Source organism: Emys orbicularis, chromosome 4 (assembly GCF_028017835.1).
Source record: "Emys orbicularis isolate rEmyOrb1 chromosome 4, rEmyOrb1.hap1, whole genome shotgun sequence".
Taxonomy (NCBI): Eukaryota; Metazoa; Chordata; order Testudines; family Emydidae; genus Emys; species Emys orbicularis.
Window position 1 is genome coordinate 150,063,023 of NC_088686.1, and position 15,951 is coordinate 150,078,973.

Here is a 15,951-nt window from a genome sequence, read left to right on the forward strand (position 1 = left end):
GATTTTCTGGCATTTCAGATTCCTTTTGGTCCCATTCTCCCACCCCAGGTTTTCTTTCAGTGTTAATTCGGACCCATTCTTGTAAGGCCTCTAACTTTTCAGTGGCCCTAGGTAGTTCAGTTTAACATATTTTAGTGAAGCACTCTTTTTAAATGGATATGTTCATAAATGTTACTTGCTTCAGTATAACCAGCCTTTACACACAGGTACATTTGATTCCCCACAGAGGACATAAAATGCTTTTAAATGGCCTCACAGAATATTATTGCATAGAGAAAAAGTGTGAGTATCATCTGTGGAAAGAGTTAAGATATGTATCATTGAAGCTTCAAACTAGTTTTGTGTCTAAAAAAGTTAGTAATCTTTTGTAACTTCTGAATAAAGAATGAATGCTAGCTGGTTTTAAGTGATAATTTTTGTTTATCACACTTATGCACATGACTCTTTGTATGCAGCATCAATATGATAAAATGGTTGAAGAAAAAGATACAGAATTAGAACTCTGTAAGATGAAAGAACAAGAACAAATGTCAGTAAAAAGATCCTTGGTAAGAGCTAAACCTTAATAGTGAATAACTATGAGAAAATTAAAAGAAACTGCTGCAGATGAGTGACATAACTAGATAACAATTTTTCCTTTTTTACTGTTTATTTTTTCTCTGTTTTAGATGTGTACTTTATATTCTGGAACTGTACAATGAAGGCTAGCCCCCCGATTTCTGTGTGCCATACTTGCTTATTATTGTTTTTATATGTGTTACAGTATAAAGTGTTTTAAATGAAATGTAAGCAAGTGTACTTTCCTGTCTACTTTTCTCCTGATGGCCTCTGAATGTTTTCACCACTCTATCTGATTAAGGAACTTTTGTATCAAACAGTGTGCCATTTTTTTCCTGGTAATAATATGCCACAAATAACATGAGAAAAACTGCTTGACTTGAATAGTCCTGTCCAAATATTAATAGATACATTTCTCAATAGTTCTTGATCTGTTGAAAAAAATAAAAACAACCTCCTAGCCTATGACTGCATTAACTTTTCTGTGCCCCTCCTTTACCTGGCAAAACCCCACTTTGGGGAATGTTCTGAGAGCAGTCACCAAGTCATTGAGAAGTCTCTGACAGTGTAGCCTCAGCTCCTCAACCCCCTCAAACCCAGTGAGGGGATTCTCATGGAGATTTCCTTATTACAGGACTTTTTCACACATATTTCCATGGGAAGGGGTTGATCCAAGTCTACAATTTAACTCATTCATGCTGAACATACCTGTTCCTTAGATAGGAAACTCCATTAGCTCAAAACATCCAACTTAACCATAGGCCTGTAAATGGCTTTGTGTTTGAAGGTACCCACAGTTAATTTTTAGAATTAATTCTGTCATTAAAATAATGTAAAGTTGAACAGTATAGTAGTATATGACAGATGCATTTATTTGAGTTTTTAAAAACTATTTTCTTTTTCAATTTAACAGAAAATTATTAACTCTTATCTGATTGTAATTTTTAGGAAATTGAGCTATCTCATGTGAAAAGTGAACTATTATCCCTTAAGGAGCAGCTTAAAATAGAGGTTGAAGAGAAGGTATGTCTTGTGGCATGACATTTAAAATTTTTTGGCTTAGCGTGTGGCTATATCATTTAGTGCTATGGAGGAAATTTGGGTTGATTCCTCTCTCTCAGGACTTGTGTACACTAAAGAGCCTTTGCGAGTATAGATTTTCTGGCAGAGCTATGCCAGCAAAGCCCCCTGTTGGAGACAGGATATGCTGGCAAAAGGAGTCCAGCTGGCATAGCACTCCCCCAAATAGCATTAACTATGCTGACAAAACCAACAAGGAGTCCAGTGGCACCTTAAAGACTAACAGATTTATTTGGGCATAAGCTTTTGTGGGTAAAAAAACACTTCTTCAGATGGTTCTTCTTCTTTTACCCACAAAAGCTTAGGCCCAAATAAATATGTTAGTTGTTAAGGTGCCACCAGACTCCTCGTTGGTTTTGTGGATACAGACTAACATGGCTACCCCTCTGATACTATGCTGACAAAGCACTCTTCTGTCAGTATAGTTATGTCTACACTGGGGGTTTTGCCACCATAGCTATGTCAGGTAGAGGGGTTCACTTTTTCACACTCCTAGCCCACATAGCAATGCTGGCAAAACTTTGTAGTGTAGACTAAGCCTCACTCTGCTCTCAAGAGCTTGATGTGCTCTGAAGTCAGCATGCTTAGCTGAATTTAAGTCAAATTCCCATTGACCTACATGGGTCCCGGATTTCACCTTTGGCCTCTGAAGTAATCCAGTTGCAACTCTACAGAAGTTTTCTATACAAGAGTACAGGCATATGAAAAATGAAATTATGTTTTGGACCCAGACATTTTAGCCTTTCCTTATCCAGATACAAACTGTTGGAGGAATGTTTGATGGTCTGAATCTTGGCATACGGATTGCTGAGCTTGTACCCTACCTTTTATTACAACTTCAAGCACTCTCATGGAATTTGTTGCTAAATGACTCATTCTAGCACAAGACCAGAACTGGCCAAACAATATGCAACAAATAATCTCATGAATTTAGCTTCTTTTTTAGTTCATGAATTATCTACAAACAGATTGCAATTTTTATTTATTTGCTCACTATTCGCAGTTGTTCAGTAGATTACTTGTGCAAATAAATTCTCTATTCATGTTGTGTAATTGTTAATGGACTGTTTAATGGGTCTGTTTATGTGCCTAAGTGCTTGCAGATTCAAGCCCTTAGTGAATAAAAGGGATCACAAATATTTGACAGAAAATTCATGAATACATTTTTGCTGTATTTACCTGACTCTGAAGAGGACAAAACTCCCTATGTGGCAGAACTCCATAGAAGTAAATGAATGAGAAACAGTCTGAAATAAAAAAAATCTTACTGCATAAATCAAAAACAAACAGTAATGAAAACTGGGTATGTAGGGACAGTAAGAGATGTATCCTTTCCCATATATAATTAAGATAAGTTCGTTAATTCTTATTTCCACTTTTTTAATATCTACTGAAGTCTGAAATTTAATTAAACGCTGCTTGTATATTGTTGTGTGTGTTTATAACTGAATGCTGAACATGTGTACTACTTCATTATTGTACAGAAGATATAGTCAGCTAAAATATTTGCAAATAGAGTATTTACTATATCTTACACTACTCTGTTTTTTAAACAGGAAAACCTTGCAAGAGAAGCTAAAGAAAATGCGGTTTCTGAAAAAGAAAAAAAGCATAAGGTGGCTTTTTAATTTGATTTTTATAAAATGTTATGATTTGTGTTAGCAGGCATGTATAATTAAACTAAGGTTTCATACTAACTGAAAACATTGGCAAGTTGGCATTTATTAATATGTTATTGATTTTTAATATATTTTCATTTATTATTATTTTTAGAAAATACAAACATCCTTTATGGAGACTCCTAAAACCAGTTTAAAGCTTGCCTCTGCATCAGTTAATTCAAAAAAAAATTCATCCCAGAATTTCACATCTTTTAGAGAGAACAAGTTGGAAAACAAAGAAATGTCTTCTTGGACACCTACTAAAAGTGTCTTGGTCACTCCATCATTAAAGGTCTGTTGCTTATTGGATAGTATATTATTTCCATGTTTTTGTTTTTATTTATTTTTTAAAATGTACCTTTCATTTTATTTTAAGGGCCCATGCCGATCTAATTGTCTCCGGAGTCACTTTTTCACTTTTGATTAAGGAAAGCATAGGTTAAAAAAATTTACAGTATTTTTCATGTGCGTATATTGGGGGATATTTAGGGAAAAACAAGTTTTTGAAAAGGGGAACAGGGCTCCAAGATTCTATTCCTGACTCCTGCTAGTTGTGTGATCGTGGACAGGTCAGTTCACTCATCTCTGCCTCAGTCTACCCATCAGTAAAATGGGGCTAGCAAAACCCAGGGCTGTTGTGAGGCTTTATTTAATTATTGTTACAAGAGTTTTTTGACAATCTTGGTGGAAAAGTGCTGTGTGTCCTGCACTGCAGAAATGTTTCTAGTAAGTAGCAAAATAAATAAATAAATAGATTGATTGCATGGCTATAATAGCATTACAGTGTTCATGGCTGTTCTATCATAGCCATAAAATAGGCTCTTTTTAAAATGTGAGAAACTCACATACAATTTTTACAGCATTTGAACTAATACAATTCAAATATGTAAATAACTAAGGTCAACTTTATGCTGAATAAATCTATAAGAATTTAAAATCAGCAATAAAGTGTACTATTTAGAAAAGAAATCTAAAACCCTTTTCTCCTCTTCTGACAAATTTATAATATATTAAATTTTACCATAATAATAATTAATAAATAATAAACATGAAGGAGAACAAAGTGGCTAAGATGGTAAGTGTTAGCGTACTGTCTTCTGTATAATTCTTTGTTAAATGTGTTAACTATGTATTCATATTGTATACATTATGAGGTAAATCCAGACCCTTCTTCTGTGGTCATGGTGTAGTTCTGCAGTACAAAGTGAGGAGCCCAGAGCCCTCTCCTGCCCACCCCCAGCCTCCCCACCCCAGCCTCAGGTCGCCTGAGCGCTCCCAACCCCGGAGCATTGGGCAGGTGGGAACTGTGGCCTCCAGCATCCCCAGTGCTGGGTGGCTGGTGGCATGACCCGGAGCGCCAGGCAGGCAGCATGGCTCCTAGCTCTCCCAACCCCAGAACGCTGGGGGCAAGCGGGCGGCACGGCCCCCAGCCCCAGAGTACCAGTCGAGTGGGCAGGCAGCGCGGCCCCCAGCCCCAGAGTGCCAGGCGGCGCACTCACAAAAGTAGTCCACCAGCCTCACTACTTAGATCTTGGTAGATACTTTCTAAAGCCAGTAATAACGGTTTCAGTCATTTTAAGACAACAGCCAAGGATCGCTCATGAGAAAGCCAGCAGGTTTTTCCAAGTTTTTTGAACTTCAGTCCTAGTGTATCTTCTATTTGTTTCCAAGATGTTCAGTCCTTTTGGACTCTTGCTGAAAAAAGAGTATAACAAAGCCATTCAATTTATGGCTTTTTAATGTCTTTTGAAGATTCTGCAGCTTGTATTAGCGCTAGCTGGACTAGATGGCCTCTTCAGTGTGTATAGGAGAGATTAGGGTTACACTTTTCTCTGAGTAAAGCTTGTACTCCACTGTGTCTTCCAGAGAAGTTTGTAGGTCCATCAAATGCACAAGCAGCCATCTGTTTGGGGTCCAATTTACAAGCATTTAACTCTTCTAAGATGTCACAGATACAGCTGATGTCTTCTATAACCTGAACATCTAGAATGCATCTACTGGCCTACCATGGACATCAAGATAACATATGCAACGACTTAATACTTGATGCCTATTTGCATTGGTGCATTCATCAGCCACGTATGCACATTTATTGAATATGGTGAGAGAGTTCTTCACTTTTTCAACTGCTGAGTCTTTCACTGTTGCAGTCCATGTTTCTAGACAGTCAGCTGAGTTTTTTGCAGAAAGATAGCGAGCATTTTCCAGTCTTATTCGGAACTAGTGTCCAACTTCAGGATTAATAAGTGACAATGCACTTAACATTGGCCTCCAGTTTGTAGTGTGTGGTATCTCTTGCTTAAATAGAAAGTATGATGCAACAGCCATGTTGGTTCACATAAACTGAGTTGTGTCTCCAACATTCTTAACAGCCTTATTAAGTACTTTTAAAACTGGGTTTGACAGTGACTGGCTCATAAGGCTTTCTGCATGTTGATGCGGTCCAGAGGCATGCTGTTTTGCAGCCTTTTCATGTAGGTTGTCAGTATTGGCTCTGCTGATCAGTCTGGCAAACCAACCTCCTCCACTTTTACTATATAAATCCATGATATGCCCACATCTTGAATACTGCGTGCGGTTCTGGTCACCCCATTTCAAAAAAGATATATTGGAATTGGAAAAGGTACAGAGAAGGGCAACAAAAATGATTAGGGGGTATGGAACAGATTCCATATGAGGAGAGATTAAAAAGACTGGGATTTTTCAGCTTGGAAAAGGGATGACTAAGAGGGGATATGATAGAGGCCTATAAAATCTTGACAGGTGTGGAGAAAATTAATAAGGAAGTGTTATTTACCCCTTCACTTAACACAAAAACTAGGGGTCACCCAATGAAATTAATAGGCAGCGAGTTTAAAATAAATAAAAGGAAGTACTTCTTCACACAATGCACAGTCACCTGTGGAACCTTTTGCCAGGGATGTTGTGAAGGCCAAAATTATAACAGGATTAAAAAAAATATAGATAAATTCATGGAGGTTAGGTCCATTAATAACTATTAGCCAGGATGGGCAGGTATGCAACACCGGGCTCTGAGTGTCCCTAGCCTCTGTTCGCCAGAAGCTGGGAATCGATGACAGGGGATGGATCACTCGATGATTCCCTGTTCTATTCGTTCCCGCTGAAGCACCTGCCATTGGCCACTGTCGGAAGACAGGTTCTTCTTCAAGGAGTGTCCCTATGGGTGCTCCATTTTAGGTGTTTGTGCGCCCCTGCACTTCTAGTAGGAGATTTGCAGTAGCTGTGCCCCAGTTGGCTGTGCACGTGCGGCAGCCGTCTCTCACCCAGGGCCGGCTCTAGGTTTTTTGCCGCCCCAAGCAAAAAAAATTTTGGCTGCCCCCCACCCAGCCCTGTGCTTCCCCCCGTGCCCCCCTGCTGCCCCAGTCCTGGGCTCTTCCTCCCACACCCGCACCCCCTGTCACCCCAGCTTTGGGTTCTCCCCTTTCTCCCCCACCAGTGCCCTCCCCCCCACCCGCACCCCCCTCCCACCCCAGCCCTGGGCTCTCACACACCCCCACCCACACCCCCTGCTGCCCCAGCCCTGGGCTATCCCCCCCCCCCCACACACCTGCACCCTCCTGCTGCCCCAGCCCTGGGTCACTGGTAACTTGCTCCCAGGGCAGGTCATCAGCATCCTGCTCATGACACTAGCAGGGGCGGAGGCTGCATCCACCCGACTCCTTCCCGGCGCCCAGGGGGGCTCTGACTCCGCCCGCTCCCCCCTCACCTCCAGCCGGTATGACGCTGGCAGGGTCAGGGTAAGCAGCGGGGCTCCCAGGCCGCGCCTCAGCCCAGGGTCCCTCCAGCCGGGACTCCTGCCTTCAGGACCGGCCGGGAATTGGGAGGCAGAGCCAGGGGGACCGCCCCGGCAGGGGGCTGAGGAGCCAGGGCAGGGCAGCCTCAGAGGGAGTGGCCGGCGGGGAACGGAGCCTCTGAGAGTGGGACGTGGGCCCCGCACGGCAGCGCCCCAGGCACCTTTCCCCTCTGTGGCCCCTCTGCTGCTCCTGGGCGCCCTGCCACAGCCTCTGGGTGGCTCGGGCCATTTGGCCCAGCCCCGCTGCGGCACTTGCAGGCGGCTCCGTGCGCCCCGCGGGGCGGCCCCCAGACCAAGTGTCCCGTGCTCCACGTGTCAGATCCCGCTTTGGCCACCCGCTGCGGCTCTTCCACCTGGACTTAGGCATCAGCTTGGAGGCCGAGACAGCATCTACCTGGGTGAGCGCCTGCAGGGCTGCCCCCCCCGCAAAAACAAACCAACCAACCAAACAAACAAAAAAAGGATGGCCCGAATGCCGCCCCTGCAAATGTGCCGCCCCAAGCACCTGCTTGCTTTGCTGGTGCATAGAGCCGGCTCTGCTCTCACCACTCCGAGCAGCTATCCAGCCTGTATGGACAACCACCCCCTGTTCTTTCTCTACTGCCATTGGCTTTGGTCGGAACAACAACAGCGCCCTCAAAAACCTTGCTATTCCTTTAGTTCAACCCTTGTAGTTTTATCCTTTCTTTATTTACTTCTTCCTTCATTTTTTCTCTATTGAAAAAAAACCTCCCCCCATTTCCCCCTCCTCCGGCGGAAATCTGCCTCACAGCCCAGAGGCACTTGGAAGGGACTATTCCCATTCCTTCTTTGTGAACAGCCTCTTTGACATGCCTGGTTCTCCAGGTTTTAAACTCTGCCTGACCTGTAGACTGTCAATACCAGTCTCAGATGGTCACTCGCAGTGTGTCCGTTGTCTGGTAGAGCGAGACATCGCACAGAAGTGCCACCACTTTAAAAAGCTGACAGCGAGGACTAGAAAAGCTAGGGATCTCCAGTTAAAACTTATGATGATGGAGAAATCCCTTCGACCTGCTTCTGATCCTGAGCACAGGACCCCTTCCTGCTAGCACTCACCCGCGGCGGCATCGGACATGGGTTCATCTTCAAAAACAGCTGCAAAGGACCCAGTCCCGCAGAAAGCCACAAAAAAGCGGTCTCACTCCTCGCCTCAGCAAGAATCACCTCAGTAAAGGCGATTGCTGATCACCAAATCTGTTCCAGTACCATCGGCACCCAGATCTCCGGACCGAGAGGCACTGGGATGGCCCAAGGAGCAAAAGACCCCCCCGCAGTCTAGCTCTAAGACAGGCACACTTAACAAAGCTAAGCCTGCTACCTTGGCACCGAGCAGCGCAATGGTGCCACCTCCTGCACCAATACATTGCAGCAAGTCTACAGCACTGGCGGCAATCACAATGATTTCGAACCAAAGCTTTCCTCCTCTGTTGGCACCGAGCCTACCCATGCTGCAGCAGTTTGTTAGCCAGGCAGACCTCTTCATCATGTCTACTCCAGGAACGCCTCTCTTTGTTACTGACTGTAACCCATGGTACTAATACACCTGCTGGCTCAGCCCCTCCTCTCTCCAGCGATGAGGAGGAGGAAGTAGGGGAAGGAATGTACACCCCTCACCATTCCTCGCCCAAACCTGGACCCTCACAACAGCAAGACATAGCGTGGCAACCTCCGCAATGGGTGCACCCCCCATGGTCCTCCTACCGAACTGGCCATATTGGGACCCATGGGCGTTATACAGAACCCAGAACATGCAGCCCTCCAACCCATCCAGGTCCAGAACACCAAGATCACAGAGATCACCTTCACCTTCTGCCCCAGCCTCCCCAGAAGCTCTCGAGGAGGAAGCAGAAGCAATTGAAGACCACCAGACGGTGACACCATCCCACCCACCCACATCTCCTCTTCGTTTCCTGACGAAACAATAATGCCTCCTCCACCCACATCAGGCGATGACTTTAAATCCTTCCAGGAATTATTTAAACGAGTGGCTGACTCCCTCGACCTTCCCTTGGCAGAGCTGCCAGAGACACAGCATAAACTGACAGATGTTCTCCATACATTTCCTACTGCCAAGATTGCACTACCCATCAATGCTGCTATCATGGACCCGGCAAAAACTGTCTGGCAGACACCAGCTCCACCTTCTTGTAAAAGATCAGACAAGAAGTACTACGTCCTAGCTAAGGGAGCCGAGTTTTTGTTCACCCCCCGTACCCCTAATTCATTGGTGGGGGAGGCGGTTATTCAAAGGGGAAAAACAACATCTGGCTAGGACCACCCCTTATGATAAAGATTGGAAACGCCTAGACCTCTTTGGCAGGGTAGCCTGTTCCTCAGCGACCCTTCAGTTTCACATAGCAAACTATTCTGCGTTACTGGCCAAGTACACACGCAACATTTTTGCACAAATGACAACTTTTATTGAACATCTTCCAACAGATAAAAAATAACAATATAAAGGTAACATAACAGAAGGCTCCCTCATTGCCAGAACAGCCTTACAGGCTTCCTTGGACTCTGCTGACAAGGCAGCGCGCTCCATCGCCACATCCATAGTCATGTGGAGGACGTCCTAGCTCCACCCTTCCCCAAGGAAATTCAGGCGACAGTAGAGGACTTACCTTTCGAAGGTCAAAAACTGTTCGCGGAAGGCACAGATGCAACCTTACACACACTCAAGGATTCCCATGCCACATTAAAAACCCTAGGAATATATGCCCCTTAGAACAAAAAGAAACATGGTAGATTTTATACCCAACGCTTCCCCGTATGCCCAACCTCAAAGAGATTATGACCAGCGCTGCAAACAACGTCAGATGAGATGCCAACAAGCCCCAGAGCAATCATCGACGTCTCAACCATCCACTTCCAGACAAGCATTTTGAAGTGTTGGTTGAGGACACGAGAGCCCCACATACTCCACTGCAGGTCTAAGCACTTAGACCTGATTATCCGTGATTTCAGTTCTAATGGTCACTTAACAAACCAAAAGACTCTCTATGGAGCTGTAACAGGGTCAGCACCCACCTTTCGTGGGCATCCCCTTTTCTTTGGCCAATAGTGCCTGCAAACACCGTTCTTTTCATGGAGGGGCACCCATCTCTCATGGATGGCCTCCTTTCTCTTGGTTAGGTTTGAGCCTGCTTTTCTTTTTTGGTCTTACATCAGGCTGGCGCCTGCCCTCACAAACACCCCCCTGGCCGCTGGTTCTCTTGGCTGGTCTTCGGCAGCTCAACTCTCCGGCCAAGCCGCACACGCTGTCCCCCCTTCTGGGGTATACAGTCCAAGTTTCTCAGCCCTGGTATGGGGCTGTAGCTCTAAGGCTTCTTCCCTGAGGCACTGCCTTTTTCAACCACCCAGCTGGGGCCCATCTTGGTAACCTCAGCTGGTGTCCTTTTCAGCAGCCCTCCCAGCCTGAAACCAGACCAGCACAGTCCATCTTGGTACTCTCTCCTGATCTGGCCAAGTCCTGAGCTCAGTCCCCTGGGCTCAGCCTGCCCGCACTGACCTTTTCACCACATGCTGCTACTCTATCCAGCCAGCCAGGCACCTGGTCTTTGGCAGCCTTCGCTGGGCTCAAATCTGTCTGGTGAGCTCTCTGCTTGTCTATTAAACCCTAAGCACTGATCTGTCCACATAACCTCATTGCTTCCAGCCCAGCTCCTCTCATTCCTTGTTTTCCTGGTATCCCCTTGTAGCAGGGTGCTGGTGCAAAAGCACCCAATTAGCCCCTGCCCGGTCAGCTCCAATCAAGGGAAGCAGATTGGAGCTGATGGAAAAATCCTGATGCCGGCCTGAGGATTGTCAACACCTGCTGGCCTGACAAGCCTAGGGCTATAAAGGCTGGGAGGGAGCCAGAAGGCAGGGGGCAGCCAGGGAGAAGTCAGTCAGGAAGGGAACTGGAGGCCTCCTAGCTGAAGGCTGACTGCCTGTAAAGGAGGTGACTAATCCTGTAAAGCTTGTATATAGATAGACATTGGTGATGGGATAACCTTAAGTAAATAAAGACACGGGTGTTGCACAACCCTGAAACTTCTCTGAGCCTTATAGGGGGCCACAAGCGGGCCCCAGGAAGAGGGGCAGGTCATGGACCCTGTTACACCTCTCCATAACAATCCCTGCAGGGAACATGGGCCCTCTGACTCCAGTTCCACTTATTATGATTAATCGTCCCTATTTTGCACAACATTTTAATATAATAATTAAAAAACAAATAATTGATACCAAGACCCCTACCCTGTATCCCCTGAACCAGAGGTTGCTAGCACATAGTCGAGTTGGAGTCTTGTCTTTACCACAGAATCTGCTGGTTGCATAGTCTTTGAGATAGTTTGGTCTCCTCAAGAGGCAACCACACCAGAAGTGACCTATCTCTGTCTTCCTGTTATCAAGTCTAGCAAACCCGCTCTCTCTTTCGAGTCTCTGCCCGCTTGGTGTGGCCTCCGGATGGTTCTCTGTCATTGCATTATGTGATAATTTATGTATTTCTGTAGGCTTGCTCTTGGTGTTGTGTCTCCTGGTTCACAAATGGCTCTTGTTCTTCAGATCACTTGTCCCTCTGGCATAGTCACCTCATATGACCTTCGTGCCACTGTGCCCCTCACAACTCCTTTAGTCCACTCTGTCTCGCTAATGTCTGTGTCCTTACAGGAGTACCTGTTATGGAGGAGAGTCCAGGAAAACATGGGCCCTCTGACTGCAGTTCCACAAATCACGATACAACTCAGACTTTGTACTCTGCTCTGGGTTTGGTCCTCCATTTATGAAATTAGTGTAACAACATAATCTTAAATATTTTGGGTTTTTTTCTCCCCCAGACATATACTGTGAAGACTCCTCCAAAATATAAATTGCAAAGAGAAAGCATGAATCCACTTTCAGAAGAAGACATGAAGAAAAAAAGAAAAGTGCTTTTAGAGCTGGATACTCACTCAGATAGCTCAGAACACAATGACCTCCTGGTAAAAATTTCAAAATGAATAGCATCTATCACTGTTTATTCTGTCTGCACTCTTTGCTGTATCTCAGAATGTGTGTCCACCATTCAGGATATCATATACTGTACAAAATAAAAATATGTATGTGTGTGTATATTTAAGAAGTAACTTAGATTGTTAGTTTATGTGTACATAATCAATAACTCTAGAATATGATCAGGGCACGTCTACAGAAACATTATTATATATTCAGTTAATCATTGCAATTGCACTAAATAATATCTCTGGCATTTAACTGAATGTTGTTGAATTCATCAGGATGTATAGTAATTTTTAACATTATTTTTCATGACTGAATGTTAATAAATAAGGTAGCATAGAAAACATATATAGTTTATTATGTCTTTGATTATGTAACTTTCTTTTTAATTTAAGAGCATAGTTTCAGAGGAAGAAATGTTTAAAAAGCTGTACAAAAATTGTCCTCAAGCTTCTCGCTTATGTGTCATGACACCAAAAAAGGTATCTTCTTAACTTTACTTCAGATCAGACTACATACTTGAAAGATTTGGTTACAAAAATAAATGGATAGTTTTATTTTTGTTCTTAGATATCAACTCTGTCAACCATAAAATCTACTGGTGCTGCACTGAAACTTACAGCTATGAAAAAGATGCGAGAGACTGGATGGACTGCAGTTTCTAAAATGGACAGGAAAAAAAAAATGAAAGAAGCTGAAAAACTCTTTGCCTAAAATTAAAACTGAGCAATCAGTTAGGAATTTTCTGTTCATATAAAATCTTTTACAGTAGAATTTATTAATCCTACACAGTTAGCACTTGCAGCATATTACTGGTTTAGGGTTAAATCCTGGAAGTGCTATGTTTGTGGAACTCCTGTTGATTTCATTGTGGTTACTTTGTTCCACCACAGCCTCGTCCTCTGGAGGACTCTTCACATTGGGTTTACACCATCATAAAACAACATAAACCTGGGAATAAATTTGGCCCATTTATGTTTTGAAAATTGATAGAAAAAAATAATGTATGGTGTGTTAAAATGGAAAAATATGTTGCAAAATTGTTTGAAGTCATTTCAATAACATCCGTTTTTGTTCTTTTAAAGTTTACTGTCACTTTTGCAGTATCTTATCCATAAGAGTATTGTTTTATTATTATTGATATTGTTGAACTACATTCATTTAATTGAATACTTATATTTGAATTCACTTCTTCTTTTTTGTTCTTTTGATGTATTCTTTACAAATATTCTTTTAAAGTAGTTGGTTGAGGTATTAGCCTGGTTTTCAGTTTGTAACAGTATTGAAACATTTAAGTGTTGAACTTCTAACAATATTGATTCAAATCTTATTTCTTTTGCTTTTTGGGAATCTAGTTTTATAATAAATGCCATATGTAAACTTGTTCTTTCAGATTACTGAAAACACACTTTCCAAATGTCATTAAACGGTTAATCTGAAAAAAGTTCGAGAAAGTGTTAGGCTAAATAACAAGGAGTCCGGTGGCACCTTAAAGACTAACAGATTTATTTGGGCATAAGCTTTCGTGGGTAAAAAACCTCACTTCTTCAGATGCATGGAGTGAAAATTACAGATGCAGGCATTATATAATGACACATGAAGAGAAGGGAGTTACCTCACAAGTGGAGAACCAGTGTTGACAGGGCCAATTCGATCAGGGTGGATGTAGTCCACTCCCAATAATAGATGAGGAGGTGTCAATTCCAGGAGAGGCACCTCCTGGCTAAATGCTTACCTATAAAATGATGAGCTCATCAGTAGTCAAGTTAGCACCAAACAGGTCTTAAAGCAAAAATGTTGTTCATATTCAGGTAGCAGAGAATTATCCTAATTTGATCTCTGAATGTAAATAGATCCACAAATATCAAGGAAAATAAAAATCTTTGGATGAAACCTTGGCCCCATAGAAGTTAATTGCAAAACTCCCATTGACTTCACTGGGACCAGGATTTCACTCGTGTCTAGAAATTATTATTATTAGTTTTTTTTGTTTGTATTATCATAGCACCTAGGATCATTAGTCATGAACTAGGACTCCATTGTGCCAGGCAGTGTGCAAACACAGAACAAAAAGATGATCCCTGCTCCAAATAGTTTATAATCTAAGTATAAGATAAGAAATAGATGGAGAAAAGCAAACAAACAGGTGAGTACATGGTCAACATGATAGACGGTGGTCTCAGCACATCAGCAACCTAATTGTTGTCAGGGTTTTTTTGTATTGCTTGTTTGGGGGTTTTTTTGTATTGCCTAAAAAGGGAGTTTAAGGAAGGCTTGAAAAGATAATTCAATAGTTTTGTGGATGTTTATGGGGAGTTCCCCCCCAACTGAGGAGCAGAATGGGAGAAAGCATAGAGGTGCTTGTTTGAAAATTTAACAAGTGGGTTATGGAGGCTGATATCATAGGTTGATCAGAGGCGGGAACCAACATCTCAATAGTGGATGAGAGATAAGTACATAAGAATCGCCATACTGGGTCACACCAATGGTCCATTTTAGCTCAGTCTTCTGTCTTCTGACAGTGGCCAGTGCCAGATGCTTCAGAGAGAGTGAACAAGGCAGAGCAGTTTATTGAGTGATCCATCCCCTGTTGTCCGGTCCTAGCTTCTAGCAACTAAAGGTTTAGGGACACCCAGAGCACGGGGCTGAATTCCTGAACATCTTGGTTAATAACCATTGATGGACCTATCCCCCATGAATTTATCTAATTCTTTTTTGAACCCAGCTGTACTTTTGGCCTTCATAGCATCCCTTGGTAACAAGTTCCACAGATTGACTCTGCATTGTGTGAAGAAGTACTTCCTTATGTTTTTTTTAAAACCAGTTGCCTGGTTCTTGTGTTGACCCTTGATTCTTGTGTTATGTGAAGAGGTAAATAACACTTCCTTATTCACTTTCTGCACACCATTCATGATTTTATAGACTTCTATCATATCCCCCCTTAATCATCTCTTTTACAAGCTGAACAGTCCCAGTCTTTTGAATCTCTTCTCAGATGGAAGCTGTTCCATACCCGTACTCATTTTTGTTGCCCTTCTTTGTACTTTTTCCAATTCTAATATATCTTCTTTGAGATGGGATGACCAGAACTGCATGCAGTATTTAAGGTATGGGTGTACCATGGATTGATAAAGTGGCATTATGATATTTTCTGTCTTACTATCTATCCCTTTCCTAATGATTCCTAACATTGTTAGCTTTTTTGACTGCTGCTGCTGCACATCAAGCAAATGGCTTCAGAAAACTATCCACAATGACTCCAAGATGTCTTTCTTGAGTGGTAACAGCTAATTTAGAACCCATCATTTTTGTATGTATAGTTGGGATTATGTTTTCCAATGTGCATTTCTTTGCATTTATCAACACTGAATTTCATCTGCCATTTTGTTGCCCATGCACCCAGGTTTATGAGATCCCTTTGTAATTCTTTGCAGTCAGCTTTGGACTTCACTATCTTGAGTAATTTTGTATTATCTGCAAAAATAACAGGAGTACTTGTGGCACCTTAGAGACTAATTTGTTAGTCTCTAAGGTGCCACAAGTACTCCTGTTATTTTTGCGGATACAGACTAACACGGCTGCTACTCTGGAACTTTGTATTATCTGCAAACTTTGCCACTTCCCTTGTAGGGTGGTAATAGGCTGTGAAGTGTAGACAAGTAGCCTTTCTTTGATGCTTTAGAGAAGGAGGAGCCAATGGAGGCATGCAAAGAGAGAGTTGACATGGTGAAAGTGAAGGGTTAGGAAAATGATCTTTGTAGAAGCATTCTGAATGCATATGAGCAGGGCAAGGCCAGAGAGAAGGCTCTTGCAGTAATTGTGATGTAAGATGATGAGAGC

The 15,951-nt window shown here is 42.9% G+C and overlaps 1 protein-coding gene across 1 annotated transcript in view; it reads left to right on the plus strand.

Annotated features, from left to right (window-relative positions):
* Positions 1-12,825, plus strand: part of SYCP1 (synaptonemal complex protein 1) — a 60,447-nt gene extending 47,622 nt beyond the window's left edge. Inside the window, exons 21-26 of the mRNA XM_065403430.1 lie at positions 456-548; positions 1,507-1,581; positions 3,195-3,254; positions 11,952-12,095; positions 12,507-12,593; positions 12,682-12,825. Coding sequence (XP_065259502.1) covers positions 456-548; positions 1,507-1,581; positions 3,195-3,254; positions 11,952-12,095; positions 12,507-12,593; positions 12,682-12,825 — 603 coding nt within the window. The remainder of the gene's footprint in view (positions 1-455; positions 549-1,506; positions 1,582-3,194; positions 3,255-11,951; positions 12,096-12,506; positions 12,594-12,681) is intronic.
* The last annotated feature ends 3,126 nt before the right edge of the window (positions 12,826-15,951 follow it).